The sequence below is a fragment of the Aquarana catesbeiana genome, linkage group LG04 (assembly GCF_042186555.1).
Source record: "Aquarana catesbeiana isolate 2022-GZ linkage group LG04, ASM4218655v1, whole genome shotgun sequence".
NCBI lineage: Eukaryota > Metazoa > Chordata > Amphibia > Anura > Ranidae > Aquarana > Aquarana catesbeiana.
This window is the reverse complement of record NC_133327.1, coordinates 192655258-192669601: the sequence shown is the minus strand read 5'-3', so window position 1 is coordinate 192669601 and position 14344 is coordinate 192655258. Positions and strand designations below refer to the sequence as shown.

The 14344-nt window shown below is 45.3% G+C and overlaps 1 protein-coding gene across 4 annotated transcripts in view; it reads right to left on the bottom strand.

Moving 5' to 3' along the window:
• The window catches only part of LOC141139683 (cysteinyl leukotriene receptor 2-like), an 85719-nt gene that overhangs the window by 38794 nt on the left and 32581 nt on the right, over positions 1-14344 (bottom strand). Inside the window, exon 1 of one of the 4 annotated variants that reach the window (XM_073626048.1) lies at positions 10139-10278. The exons of the other annotated variants lie outside the window; for them this stretch is intronic. Within the exon in view, the coding sequence (XP_073482149.1) occupies positions 10139-10174 (36 nt within the window). The 5' untranslated portion in view covers positions 10175-10278. Of the gene's footprint in view, positions 1-10138; positions 10279-14344 lie in introns of those variants that run through there. 4 annotated transcript variants of the gene reach the window in all.

The following is a 14344-nucleotide window of genomic DNA, read 5'->3' as shown; positions in this document are numbered from 1 at the left end:
AAAACTGTGATGAAACTGAGGATGAAATAGGTGAGAACAAGTATTATATTTAAAAAAAATGTCAATTGTTTAGTATGCTTACATGCTGTAGAAAACTAAATATCATTCATTTTGGCCTTAAGCTGTCCATACAGGGCTCTTTTTTTTTTCATTTAGTCTGCTGAACCCTGGCCAAATTTCAATCCATGTATTGCCAGCTTTAGATTACTTTAGGAGTATCAAAAATATACTGAACCCCCAATCATTTCCATTTGAAAAGTGGAACTCTAGCCTTATCTCTTTCTGTCCCATCTAACCCCTGTACTCTGTATAATACCACTCCTGACCCCTGTAATCTGTAGGATAACCACTCCTGACCCTTGCACTCTGTGTATTATGCACTTCTGACCCCTGCACTCTCTGTGATAACCACTCCTGACCCTTGTACTCTGTGTGTTACACAGTCCTGTCCCCTACACTTTGTGCACTACACACTCCTGATGCCTGCACTAGAAGGATTGATTCCCACTCAGAGTTTAGTTTGGATACCTAGAAATCTGAACACAATTTTGGACTACAAATTATGCAAATTGGTAGGATTGGTGTATATTTCAATAATCTTTGTGTAGCGCTGGTAGATTTGCAATCTACTGCACATTAGGTAAATTTAGTAACTTGTTCATTAGGTAGGTTAAGTTTGCCTCTGTTCCAGCTTGGCTGACGTTGTGTGTGTTTCCATGCTGACCAGTGGGTGTCGCTGTTATCACTGGTTAGTGTTGGAAAGGCAACGTGTTGAAGTGTATGGATGCTCTTCTGTCCCGGAGACAACTCGGTGGAGGTGGTCCTCCGAGTTGCATTCTGGGCGAGGGTATTTATGGGACAGACGCCATATTTTGGGGTTCGTTTTTCAGCCACCTGCTGGCCCTCCTGGCCGACAGGTATGCGTTAAGGAGCTACCTCGTGGTCCTCCGTTCCGGAGGCCCACGATACTACGGTGCAGGGGTGGGTCCAGAGGCTTGTCTGGGGCCTACCACCGCGGCCGAGGAATGGTCCTGAGCTGTCGGTCCTGTGTGGTGAAGCTGGACAACCGAGGAGATCCCAGGGGAGGACCCGTCTTGGAGGGATCACGCGGCATGCTGGTCTATAGAGGGGCCTAGTGACTCGGTTGGAGGACGTATCCGAAAGTAACTATACAGCATAGTGTTGCCGGGTTGGCTTAAAGGTTCAGGCACTGTGACTGACATTCATTACAGAAAATCTGATACATTCTGTGGCAGAGGATCGTACGGATTTTATTCCCAAGCAAGTCTGTGGCAGAGACTTTGATTCGTGCTGCGTGATGGCTGCTAGGCTGGTGAGAGAGGCCTATCCAGACGAGCAAGGAGTGTGTCCCATGAGGGGAGCGCATTCCATACAATATCTGAATTCTACCCGAACCTTTGTTAAAAGAACCCTAAAGGAAGATGTTTGAGTTTCTTCTGCAGTTTCCCTTTCGTCTCTTTCCTGCTATTTCCTAAGTCAAGTGTTTAATAAAGCATTGAAAACGTACTCCAGTGTTGGTGCGTGTATAGTCCAGAGGTAAACTCAACGGAACCCTAGACCCGGTGCCGGTGAAACAGAGGGAAGCAGAGTGAAGGTAACAGACCCGCTTAAACCAGCAGCTCCACCGAGAGTTATTGCTACATTTGCAAATACTGCTAGAGTCATTTCTACTTGATTTTATGTCTTTGTATTCTGTTTTGCTCTTTTTTCTTCAAATTATAACATGTTTATAGATAAAAATTTATTATTATTAGTATACCGTTGTAGACTTAATTCAGTCAAAATCTGGATCTTAATCTGATCTAATGGACAGCAGAGTAGTTTTATAACTTTGACACATATGTTACTAATATTGATGTAAATAAATTATTATCTAATCAATACAATGCTGCTTTTGCTGTACAGATATATCTATCTGAGGAATTCTGCTGTAGCCAAGCATTCATCAATGATATTTCTTTTGATAGTCTCTGTATTTCTTTGGCATTTCAGAAGTTCCGCCAACTGTTATTAAACTGGAGTTCCACCCAAAAGTGGAACTTCCGCTTTAAGCACGCCTCGTCCCCTTTCATGCCACATTTGGGCGACTCCTCCTTTCCCCCTCTCCCCCTAGGCGACCCCTCCCTCTCTGCAATCTTCTGGGACACATCACAGGTCCCAAAAGATTGCCTGGCCACTAGGGGAGCGCAACGCGTGCTCAGGTGTGAAGCTGCAAACTATCACAGCTGGGTGCCCACAGTAGCAATGACAGTGCCGCGGAGAGAAGGCGGAGAGGAACGAGGCTTCGGGCGACCGCATCGCTGGACCGTGGGACAGGTGAGTGTCTGTTTAATAAAAGTCAGTAGCTACATTTTTTGTAGCTGCTGACTTTTAATAAACTTTCAAAACAGTAGAACTCCACTTTAAGCATCAAACTGGGGATCAAGATGATGCAGCACTGGTCTCACACGAATGCTAAAGAACCATTCTGATTGGGTCCTAATCATATGATCGCTATGACAGTCAATCACAGCAATCACATGTGTTTGTTTACAAACAAGCCTGCCAGCAGCTACAGCCCTTTCACACTGTGCGGTAACTGTTTTTTTTTTCCCCTCACCAGATCAATGGCAGTTACCATTGGCAGTTAACACAAGGGCACATAGAAAACAAATTTCTTTCTATGAGCCCCTTTCACACCACAATTCTTGTGTGATGTGAGGTGTTGCCCGGTGCAGAGAAAAGGAGACATGCAGACAATGTACTGGAGTTCACCTGATTTCAGAACTGTTCTCTGCACAGTGGCTCCACTGTAGTTGATAGACGTAAATGAAACAACTCTGACATTTCTATAGGGTTGAGATAAAACAGCATCTTGTGGTGGTTCAACGCATGGCACTGCTCTGCGGTGCTGGCACAGAACAGACACCAATCTGCATGCCAAAATGGATTGTTTTAGCTTGCAGGCGTATGTGAATGAGCCCCCATTATGTCTTCCACAGTGATTGGCACAGTGATAGCTGCAGCTAAAGCTGGCCACAGACAAATTTAAATTTGGCTGGTTTAGCAAGGACTGACCAAATTTCATTCAGTGTGTGGCCATCAATGTTTGAATGAAGTTGATCATTAGTTCAACTTCTCTTAAAGGGACGTGCTGCAAAACTTTGTAGATCAGCGGGTCCCGCTGTCAGAATACAATATCCCGGCGGGAGATTACTCAAAACTCCTTGTTTGTGTGGATGGAGGAATCTTTACATTCTTTTTCATTCAGCAGGCTGAATGAAATGAACCATCTATGGACAGCTTTACAGGCTGCAGCTGTGAAAAGGACAAAACATTCAGTATTGAACAAATAACAAATGAGAAAAACTGTTAAAATGACTCCAGGAGAATTTTCAACATCCACCATTTCTGGATGTGTTATTCCTGCTGTGTGCTGGTGTTCCTTTTGCCAGACCCTGTTCTTGGGCAATCAACATCTAACTTGACACATTCCATGAGTAAGGTAACTGAGTTGCCCATGAGGATACTATTGCTGGGTGTGCTCATGACATTCATTAGAACAGAGCAACTAAGCTGCTTGGATAAGCTGCAAAACGTCTTCATCATTACAGAACAGTACAGAAGTCCAGCTGAATGTGAGTCACCATAGCTCCCAACTGTCCCTGATTTCAAGGGACTGTCCCTGATTTGGAGCAATGTCCCTTTGTCCCTCATTCCTCCTCATTGTCCTTATCTATCAAAAAGTGTTTCCCAGTGCTAAACCTTTCATCTGCTTTCTAAATTGCTGCATTTGTAAATTCCAAAAGCCAATATAAAAGGAATAGTAGTGGTAAAAAAGCACTTGCATGTTTAACCAATCTTTTTTTTTTTTTTGTACAATTCTCCTTTAAGGGGGGCGTGGCAAGGGGTGTGTCCTATGCCTGCATACTTTTGCTGATAGGTGTCCCCCATTCCCATCTCAAAAATTTGGGAGGTATGGAGTCACCACCACTAGTTAACATACATTAAGTAAATCAGTCATACAGTAGAGTGATTGTCAGGTTAACTGATACATACTGACACTGCAGATCACAGAGGAAAGGGGATATGAAAAAGAGAATCACTACTATTTTTTTGTACAGAAAATGATGGGAACCTTCAGCTGGTAAAGAGAAGTTAATGGGTGGACGCCATGACTTCCGTGGTAGCAGCAGAGCAGACGATTGTAATCTTAGCATCCCTGTAGTTACACTCAAGCTCAAAATTATGATGGTATTAATTTTATTTGAAACCTAATTGTAGCCATTGTTGGATAGTGTGGCAAAGATTTAACATTTCTCTCAGGTTTTTATTTCTGTCCATAACCCAGTTAAAGAGATTTTTCCTCCATGTAACACCAGGAGTAGGAAATGAGGGGAGCAGTTGTCAATGGAACAGGAAAACATACACATCAATAAAATCATTGTCAGTAATTCTAATCCTTACCCCATCTATTAACAATATTGTTGTGTAGGCAGGTGCAACCTGGCCTCCATCCAGTTGGTGGGGCTGTGCCACTGTACAGATGAAGCATAGTCTAATGCCGCGTACACACGATCGTAAATTCGGCCAGCAAAAGACCGATGTGAGCTTTTGGTCGGAAAATGCGACCGTGTGTATGCTCCATCAGACTTTTGCTGGGTGAATTCCAGCCAGCAAAAGATTGAGAACATGTTCTCAATTTTTCGGTTGGAAAAAGTTCCTATCCGAAAATGCGATCGTCTGTAGCAATTCCGACGCGCAGAATTCCTACGCATGCTTGGAAACAATTCGACGCATGCTCGGAAGCGTTGAACTTCATTTTCTTGGCTCGTCGTAGTGTTGTACGTCACCGCGTTCTTGATGGTCGAAAGTTCAGAGAACTTTTGTGTAACTGTGTGTATGCAAGCCAAGCTTGAGCAGAATCTCGTCGGGGGATCGGGGGGCCATCATATCTTTTTCCGACCAAAATCCCGATTGTGTGTACGCGGCATTAGTGGTATTAAACCCAAAACCAAAAATGTAATATATGGCAGCTTACCAAACATTATATGTGGGCGCTGCATTAGTATTTTTTGGGGCTTTTTTCCTCCTGTTTTCACTTGGAGGTCTGGCCAGTAACACACTTCCTGTATTAGACTGCCCCCACTCTGGATGAAGGAGCACAGGGACAGCATTGTACAACTGGATGAACACCAACTAATTGAACCCAAACTCACACTGCAGTTAGTTACACAAGTAGTTACAGCAACAGTTTTTTTTTTTTTTTTCTTTTGGGATAAAGTTTTTTAAATGAGTAAGGAAAAGCTGATCATTGTAAGCACCGCTGTCAATTTTAAATAGTTTGTCTCTACACTCTAAACAACAGCTACATTTGTAGGATAGCTTTTTCTTTTGAAAAACAGGATTACTGGCAGTATTACCAGGTGGAAATAAAGGAAAGAAAGCCTAAAAAAGGCAAACTAATACAACCATCACATATAATAATTGGTACGGTGCAAAATAAAAAATGTTTGCTTTTGGATTTAATACTACTTTAAGGGGAAAATTGTTACATTTACAGACTCTGCAGTTGTCAAAGGGGTTGTAGCTGTCTGATTGGGCACTGCTATTTCTGGTGACCCCTAGCTGTCATCTTGGAGTGGGACTATTAATTAAGGTGCCCGCTCCATTTGGGTAACCCTAGGGCGAGTGGATAGGTGAGGAACAGAGACCCCACTTGGACAGGTTTAGTTAGTGCAGGAAAAGGTTCCTACGTGAGTAGGGTCAGTACTGGGACACCACTTGTTCTCTACGGGCATTCTGGTATCTAGACCAGAAATCGGGGAGTCTCTTCAGCAACTTAGAAAGCTACTTTGCACTGCAGTTTGCCATCCCTCTAGCGAAAGCTGTCCTCTGGTAAAACAGGCTAAGGCCCTATACACACTATTAGATTTTCTGCAGATTTTTGTCTTCAGATTTACCAAAACCAAGGGCCTGCCTGATTGCATACAAATTGAAACAGTTAAGGTTTGACCTCATATTATATGGTCTTGGTAAATCTGAAGACAAAAATCTGCAGAAAATCTAATAGTGTGTATGGGGTCTAAGTCTGGAACAATATAGCTTCAAAACTGTGCCATTTCTACATAGTATGCGGTGCAAAACTGTGACATTGCTGAGTAATATACTGCTGCAGTACTGTGCTGCTGCCAAATAATCTGCAGCTGCAATACTGTGCCTTTGTTATATTACAACTGTGTTATACTATGTTATATTACAACTGTGTGAACATCCTACAGCTTGTTAAAGTGTTACTAAACCCACAACAGTAAAATCAGTGTGTAAAGCATGAGAAAATGTATCTATCCATCTGTACATCTCTACTGACCTGACATTGCTTTAACATTTTTGGTAAACATCTTCTGCTGCCATAGCTTTAAACTTCTATATTTAGGGTTGAAAATATTTTTATTGTTATAAAACAACAAAAGAGTTAATACATTTGACATAAGGGGAAGCATACTGAAAGATCAATCAGCGAGCAAAATGGCTATCGCCCACAGCTAAGCTGATAATTATTATGTAAATTTTAACATAAATGAATCATGTCAAGTATCAGGATAAAAGGTCAGGAAGAAAGAGAACAGAATAATTAGGAAATGAGTAGGGAGGAAGAAGAACAGAAAAGGAAAGAGGGAGGAGAAGGAGGGAAGAGTAGGGGGAGGGGGTTCCGCTGGCTGGAGCAGAGAAGGAAAGACTCCAGGTACCTAGACATGGTCATGGGATCGGCTTGTGTTTAAATTTATAGGGGGAGCTGTAATCTAGGGGGCAGGGAGCAAGGAAGACAGCGTATCTGAGGCGGAGAAGCGCTGCCATACCGACCATAAAATTGTGAATTTCTCATAGGTGTCATTGTCAAACGCTAGCATCTCCTCCATTCGCATGATATCATTCATGGTGGAGGTCCAGAGAGACAATGGGGGGATAGTCGCTGTCTTCCAGAAAAGGGGTATAAGTTGGCGAGCTGCCGACAAAAAAAAACATAAAAGGTTGCGCTTTTGGGAGGCTATTGAACCTGGCAGAATAGATAGGAGGGCTATCTCAGGGGTCAAGTGCAGAGGATCATCATAAATTTTTTCATAAACCTGGGATACCTGATTCCAGAAGGGCCCGATCCGATCACATTCCCACCAGATATGTAGGTACGACCCTGTCGCAAGAGAACAACGCCAACACAGGTTTGAAGTGGTGGGGAAGATTTTCCGTAGAGAGGCGGGGTCCCTATACCACCTCGCCATGACCTTGAAATTTTTTTCTTGTGAATAGCATGAGATTGAGGACTTATGTGCGAAATGGAACGCAGTTTGCCAATCCGCTCTGGAGATGGTCTTTCCCAGGTCTGCCGACCATACTCTAGTGTAGGTGGGAAGGTCTTTCTGTGTAAGAGAATGAATAAGACTGTAGATATATGAGAGTAGGTGTCTAGGTAACTCTTGCATAGAGCTGAGGTGTTCAAAGTCAGTCAAGGGGCTATGGGTCTGAGAGGAAGTGAAAAGATGTTTGGTGAAGGTGGAAAGGTGTATGGAAGTGAGCCAGTCTCGATTCCCTGAAGGGATGTTTGGTGTTCCATTGTCAGCCCGGATAAAGGAATGTGCTTGGGGCCAAGAGGAGCGAGAGAGAGAACCAATAGCATGAGCCCCTGTGCCTTGTGGAAAGGCGGGATTATCGAAAAGTGATGATAAGGGAGATGGGTCTGAAGATAGAATCTCGCATAGACCTCTCTTATACCAAAGTATGAGGGCAGCTGTGGTAAGGGGTGAGGAATCGGCCAAAACTGATAAGTTACGTTTATAGCCCCATAGTAAAGCCCTAAGGTCAACGGGGGACATATCCTGTTCAACCATAACCGACGCTTTTTGGGAAGGTCGTGGGAACCAGTCAAGGATACGTGCCATTACTGTGGCTTTATAATATAGCTCAAAGTCAGGTAGACCTGTACCTCCTTGCAGTTTTGTTCGGGTGAGTAACTTAAATTTGATTCTCGATAATCCTTTATTCCACAGGAAGCGGATGGAGAGAGAACGTAGAGTGGAGAAAAAGGGTTTGGGTACCATGATCGGGATGGTCTGAAATAGGTAGAGCAATTTAGGTAAGGTGTCCATCTTGAGGGTGTTTATGCGTCCAAACCAGGGTATTGGTTTGTCTCCCCAGGAGGCAAAGTCTTTACGGAGCTGAGAGAGGAGGGGGATGTAATTCAGTGTATAGAGAAGTGATAGATTAGCCGGTATGGTTACGCCTAAGTACTTAATGCCCTTGGTCTGCCAGTGGAAGGTATAGTTAGATTTGAGGGAGGACAATGTGGGAGCAGGGAGGGAGATATTAAGTGCATCAGTCTTGGAGATATTGAGTTTAAAATTGCTCAGATTTCCAAAACGTTGGAACTCCAAGAACAAGGAGGGGAGAGTAATATGTGGTTGGCGTGCGTAAATGAGTAGATCGTCGGCGTAAAGTGCAAGTTTATGGTGTGCGGAAGGCGTGTGTATGCCTTTTATGGAATCGTTTTGGCGAATGGCACATGCTAGATGTTCCATTACTATAGCAAAAAGAAGGGGTGAGAGGGGGCATCCCTGGCGAGTCCCATTGGAGATGTCAAATGCAGCTGAAGGAGTACCATTAACCAGGACTGAGTTAGAGGGATTGGAGTAGAGTGACATGATTTTGGAGATGAAAGGGTGTCCCAACCCAATTTGCTCAAGGGAAAGTTTTAGGAAGCGCCAGTTAACCCGATCGAAAGCCTTCTCGGCATCAAAGGAGAGAAGGCAGATCTGTTGATGGTGGCGTTGGGCATAGGAGATGAGGTTAATAGTTCTGGTGGTGTTGTCTCGTGCCTCTCTGCCCGGGACAAAGCCCACCTGGTCTCTATGTATGATCCCGGGGAGAGAAGGAGAGAGACGATTGGCGAGGATTTTGGCAAAGAGCTTAAGGTCAATGTTTAAAAGCGATATCGGGCGGTAACTGCTGCATTGGGAAGGATCTTTATTGGGTTTTGGTATAATGGAGATATTGGCTGAGAGAAGTGTTTTGGAAGGGAGGGTGGTATCATCTATGGAATTAAAGGCCTTAGTGAGAAGCGGTACCAATAAGGGTGCGAAGGTTTTGTAAAACCTCGGTGAGTAGCCATCGGGGCCTGGGCATTTACCCGGTTTTAATTCCTTGATGGCGCCAAGGAACTCCGGTTCCAACAGAGGGTCATCTAAGGCCGCGGAAGTCTGGGGATCAATCACAGGTAGTGCCGTTTCCATTATATAGGTCCACATTGGGTCTTGGGATGGGGGCAGAGAACTCGGTGGGGAGGGTTGCGGCAGGTTATATAACTGGGCATAATAATCTTTAAATGTGGTGGATATGTCTTTACAACCAAAAACTTTAGTCTGGTCTGGTTTGGTGATGAAGGGAATGGGAAGACGTGGGGCCCTGGGATGAATAACCCGAGCCAGATGTTGGCCGCATTTATTGGCTATAGAGTAATAAGATTTTCGGGCGCGATCCCTAGCTATAAGAGAGTGAGAGTCTAATAATTGGAGTAGATCTCGGCGGGAATTGGAAAGGGCCACAAAAATGGAGGGGTCCAGATTTGATTTATGTAGGGATTCAAGATCTGAAATGTTGGTCAGGAGGCGCTTGATGTCGTCAGACCTAATCTTTTTCAGACATGAGCCGTTTTGGATTAGGACGCCCCTGACCACACACTTCAGCGTCTTCCATTGGTTAAGTGGGGAAGTTGTGTCTGCCATGTGGTCGATTTTAAAGTTGTGAATTGCTTTAGTAACTTCAGCGATGCATACTGAGTCTCGTAAGAGATTGTCATTGAGGCGCCAGGAATGCCCCCTGCGTAACTGTGGGGGTCGGGCGAAAGACAGATATACAGGGGCATGGTCAGACCAAAGAGCATGTCCTATAGAGGTTAGTAAGGGTGTGTCTAGGAGGGATTGGGAGATGAAAACGTAGTCCAGTCTGCTATATGAGTTGTGTGCTATAGAGAAATATGTGAAATCTCTGTCAGTAGGGTGATGTATGCGCCACACGTCCACTAATTGACAAGAATGTAAAAGAGATTTTATATGTGAGAGTGAGGTCGTGGACATGGAAGACTTACCAGTAGAGGTGTCGGCAGACGGGGAAAGGGCCACATTGATGTCTCCTCCAACGATAACACTAGAACCTCCAAAAGAGGTCAATCTGGCAAGAGTGGATGATAGGAAGCGCGCCTGATCTGTGTTTGGAGCGTAGATGTTGGCGACTGTAAAGAGAAAATTATTAATTTTCAGTTTGAGAAATATAAAACGACCGTGATCATCAATATATGAGTCAATAATCTCAGGGTGAAAAGACCTATGAAACGCGATCGAAACCCCCTTGGACTTTGCAGCGGGGTTGGTACTGTGAAACCAAGTGGTATAGAATCGATTGCGCATCATGGGTATGGAATCGGTCCTGAAATGGGTTTCTTGTAATAAGAGAATATTAGTTTTCTGTTTATGGAAGTGATAAAGGATTTGGCTACGTTTTTCTGGGGCATTAAAGCATCTACAATTGTAAGAAGCTAGATTAAGTGGTGGAGTAGCGGTCATGTCAAGGTGGGTATGAAGGGAAGGGGGAGAAAAAAGAAACAACGAGAGTCCCTCGAAAGGCCGCCCCAGCCAGCGGAGGAGTGGAAGGGGAAGGGAACATGTAAGGGAAGGGGATAGATGTGGGGGAGAGAGCGGGAAAAGGTAGAGGAGGAATGAAAGAAATATCAGGAAGGATCAAGAGAGAAGAGAGAAAGGGGAGAGAAAGCCGAGAGCGGAAAAGGGTCCCAGTATCCGTGATTGTCCAATCGATATTACAGTCTGATCTGAAAAGATCAGAAGAGGGGGCCCGGAACCCTAATCCTGACAAATTAAATAGTGTACTGGTTGTGATAAAGTAGGTCACTAGGTGACAACAGTTTAACAATAGTTGGGAGAAAGAAAATAAAGAAGATAGAAAACAAAGCAAAAAACTGTAAGATATAGAGTATCTGTAAACCATGGAACGGTGCCAAATGGGGGCACCGAGTATTCCTAAGGGGGGGTTAGTGTTTAGCATGGCGGGAGCTCCCGGGGCCCCGGGAACCACAGGGCCAATAATATGTGGATTAATCTGGGCTGTACTTGTAAACGTAATTAGCATATATAAGTATAGATGGTAAGGTTGCAAAATCAGAGACACAATAGGGGGAAAAGCATGGGTTAGTACAACATTCTAAACAATTGGGTGTGCCATGAGGGCAACAGCAGAGTGCAAACAGGTACACCAGTCCCGGTAAAAAAGGTAGTTCAACAGTGGTAATCAGGAACCTCCGGCTTGACGAGGCTGGAAGAGCAGTGGGATCAGCTTCACAACAGGTGAGGACCGCAGCAGTCCCATGAGGCCAAAGAGGATCTTCCTGATGCAGCTTATGAGCCTTTGAGCCATTTTTAGCAGAGAAACCTGGTATCTTCTAAGGCATAAGGGCCCCAAACGTGGGTAACCTTAACATTAAGGAAGAGTTTTCTGTCTTCCAACTGAAGAAAAGCCAGTAACAGGAACTGCTTGCTGGAAGAGGTGTGGGAAAGTGAAGGCTATCTGTAGAGGCTCGAGAGATGGAAGTCCTTAAGGATCCAAGGTGGTGTAGTAGGCATTCCTACTCAGGTAGAGGAAAAAAAAAACAATAGGAGACCAGCCGGTCAGTATAGCATCAGTCATCAGGGTCTATGCGGGGTGAGGATCCAGGACGGCGTTTGCGGCTGTGTTTCTGCCACTGAGGGATGTACGGCAGGCCTGGTGTAGTTGGAGAGAAAGGCCAATCTGGCAAAGACACCTGTGGCAACTCCAGGGTGCCCAGGAATGCAGGGAGGTCACCCAGCATGCGGAATGTGGCAGTCTTACCCTCATGGTGCACCTGTAGCTGAAAGGGAAAGCGCCATTGGTATTTTATTTGACGTGATTGGAGAAGCTGTGTGAGAGGCTTCAGGGCCTTCCGCATGGTCAGGGTTAAACGTGAAAGGTCAGGTAGTAGCATCACAGGGGTGGTATTGAAGAGGATAGAGTCCTGCACGCTGGCTGCCCGCATGATGGATTCCTTAATGTTGTAAAAGTGCACTCTGCAGAGTTTATCTCGAACGAATGAAGGGTCAGGATTCCTGGGGCCTGAGGTCCTGTGGACCCGGTCTAGTTCAAGTGGGTTATCTTTGGGTAATTGTAAGAGCTGATTGAAAATGGCCGTCACCGCTGCCCTCAAGTCCTTGGGTTCCACAGATTCAGGAATACCGCGTATGCGAATATTATTACGCCTGTTTCTGTTCTCGATGTCATCTTGTTGAAACGCAAGGTGCTGCAGCATGGTTGTGTGGGAGTTAAGTATTTCCTCTTGCTTCTGAACAGAGGCATGGAGTGTCTCTGTTGTAGCTTCAATGTCCTCAAAACGAACACCAATGTCCCTTTTAAGCTCAGAAATCTCCTGTTTGTAGGTTTTTTCTATGCGGTGCACACACTGCTCAAAATCAGCCTTGGTAGGGAGAGACCGCATGTAGTTGTGCAGGGATCTCATCTGGGATTCTAGATCCCATCCTTCCTCTGATCCTATGGATGCAGTGGATCGGCACCTGGAGAGGCTGGTGGGGGAAGCTGGGGGGACAGGGGTAGTGTGAGATGCCTGTGAGCAGGCCATAGTGTCCAGGGCTGACTCGGAGCGGGCCGGGAATGGAGGCGCCGGCGCCATCTTGGATCTCGGCTGGCGCTGGGCAGCGGCCGAAGATCGGGTGAAAAAGTTCCCCAAATCCCCTCCTGGACGAGAGCCCCCCGTTCCCTGTTGGTCCCAGTACTTAGCTTTCCCCATAGGAGTAGTTTATACAGCCTGATTCGGTTCAGAAACGCCCTGTAGAGCCGCGGGATCCGGGAGCTGTGGAACAGCACGTCCTCTCACTCCATGCGTCAGGCCACGCCCCTTAAACTTCTATATTTAATGATAGCTCTAAACCAACCCCACTGCAATAGCAATATTACTGGTGATTGATTCTCAACCCCATTTGGCTTGAGTGATCAAGAGAGGTAATTAGCTTTATGACCCTGTGTCTGTAGCTGGTCTGGTATTGGCCATCTCCTCTCTCATATTCAGGTGTCTCAAATCAGACCCAATAATGACCAACTGAGAAAAGCATGCCTGCTTAGTCTCCCTATAAATATAAAGCAGCTTATGGGGTAGCGGAGACAGGGGCAAGGTGCAAACATAATGGCTCTGTCACGAGTGATGCGCAGTTTCACCGACGCAGTTTAACTAAAGCTGGATGAAGATACAACAAGAACTCTGCAAGACGACACGCAAACCAGCTTTTGACATTTATTTTATATTTCATATAAAGTCAGTTTCCCACTCTCTATCCACTAACATGCTCCTTATTCTCCTCCTTCTCACATTGGTGTCTTCTATCCTCAAATTATCTTTACTCTACCCCTCCTCTCTTCCCTGCAGCATGCACATATCACCCTCACTTCTACCCTCTCCCTACTATGGCACCCATCATCTCCTGCATTTGCTGCATCCACATGCTGACATAAACACCAGGGCCACTAGACACGTGCGCTCATGCACATCCCAATCCCATCTTGCCTTTCTTGCCCTCCTCCTTCTCCCAGTCTCAGGTGACATTTCTCCTAATCCTGGTCCATCATTTTCCAACTGCAGGCCACATATCCAATACACCTCCCCCTCTGGCAACCACCGCAATCCAGTTTAATTTCTATCCCCCTGCTTCCTCAAAGCAGCCCACCAATCTCATGCGCGCTTTGGAACGCCCGCTCCATCTGTAACAAGCTAACATCTGTACATGACCTCTTCATCTCTCATGGCTTTAACATACTCGCCATAACAGAAACCTGGCTTCAAAATTTTGACTCAGCTTCTCCTGCTGCCCTCTCCCATGGTGGTCTCTATTGGACTCACTCCCCCAGACCCAACAGGCAGAAAGGAGGTGGAGTTGGCTTCCTTCTATCCCCACAAAGCACCTTCCAAGTCCTTTCTGTCCCTCCCACTCTATCCCTCTCTTCTTTCGAGATGCACTCTATTCGTCTGTTTTCTCCCATTTCACTGAGGATTGCAGCAATTTATCTGCCTCCTGGGCCGGTATCGCGCTTTCTTGATGACTTTGCTGCCTGGCTACCCTACTTTCTCTCCTCTGAAATACCCACTATCATTCTTGGTGACTTCAAAATTCCTGTCAATGTTAACAGTCTAACTACAGCTAAACTTCTCGACTTAACTTCATCTTTTGACCGAACCCAATGGACACATACTTCCACTCAC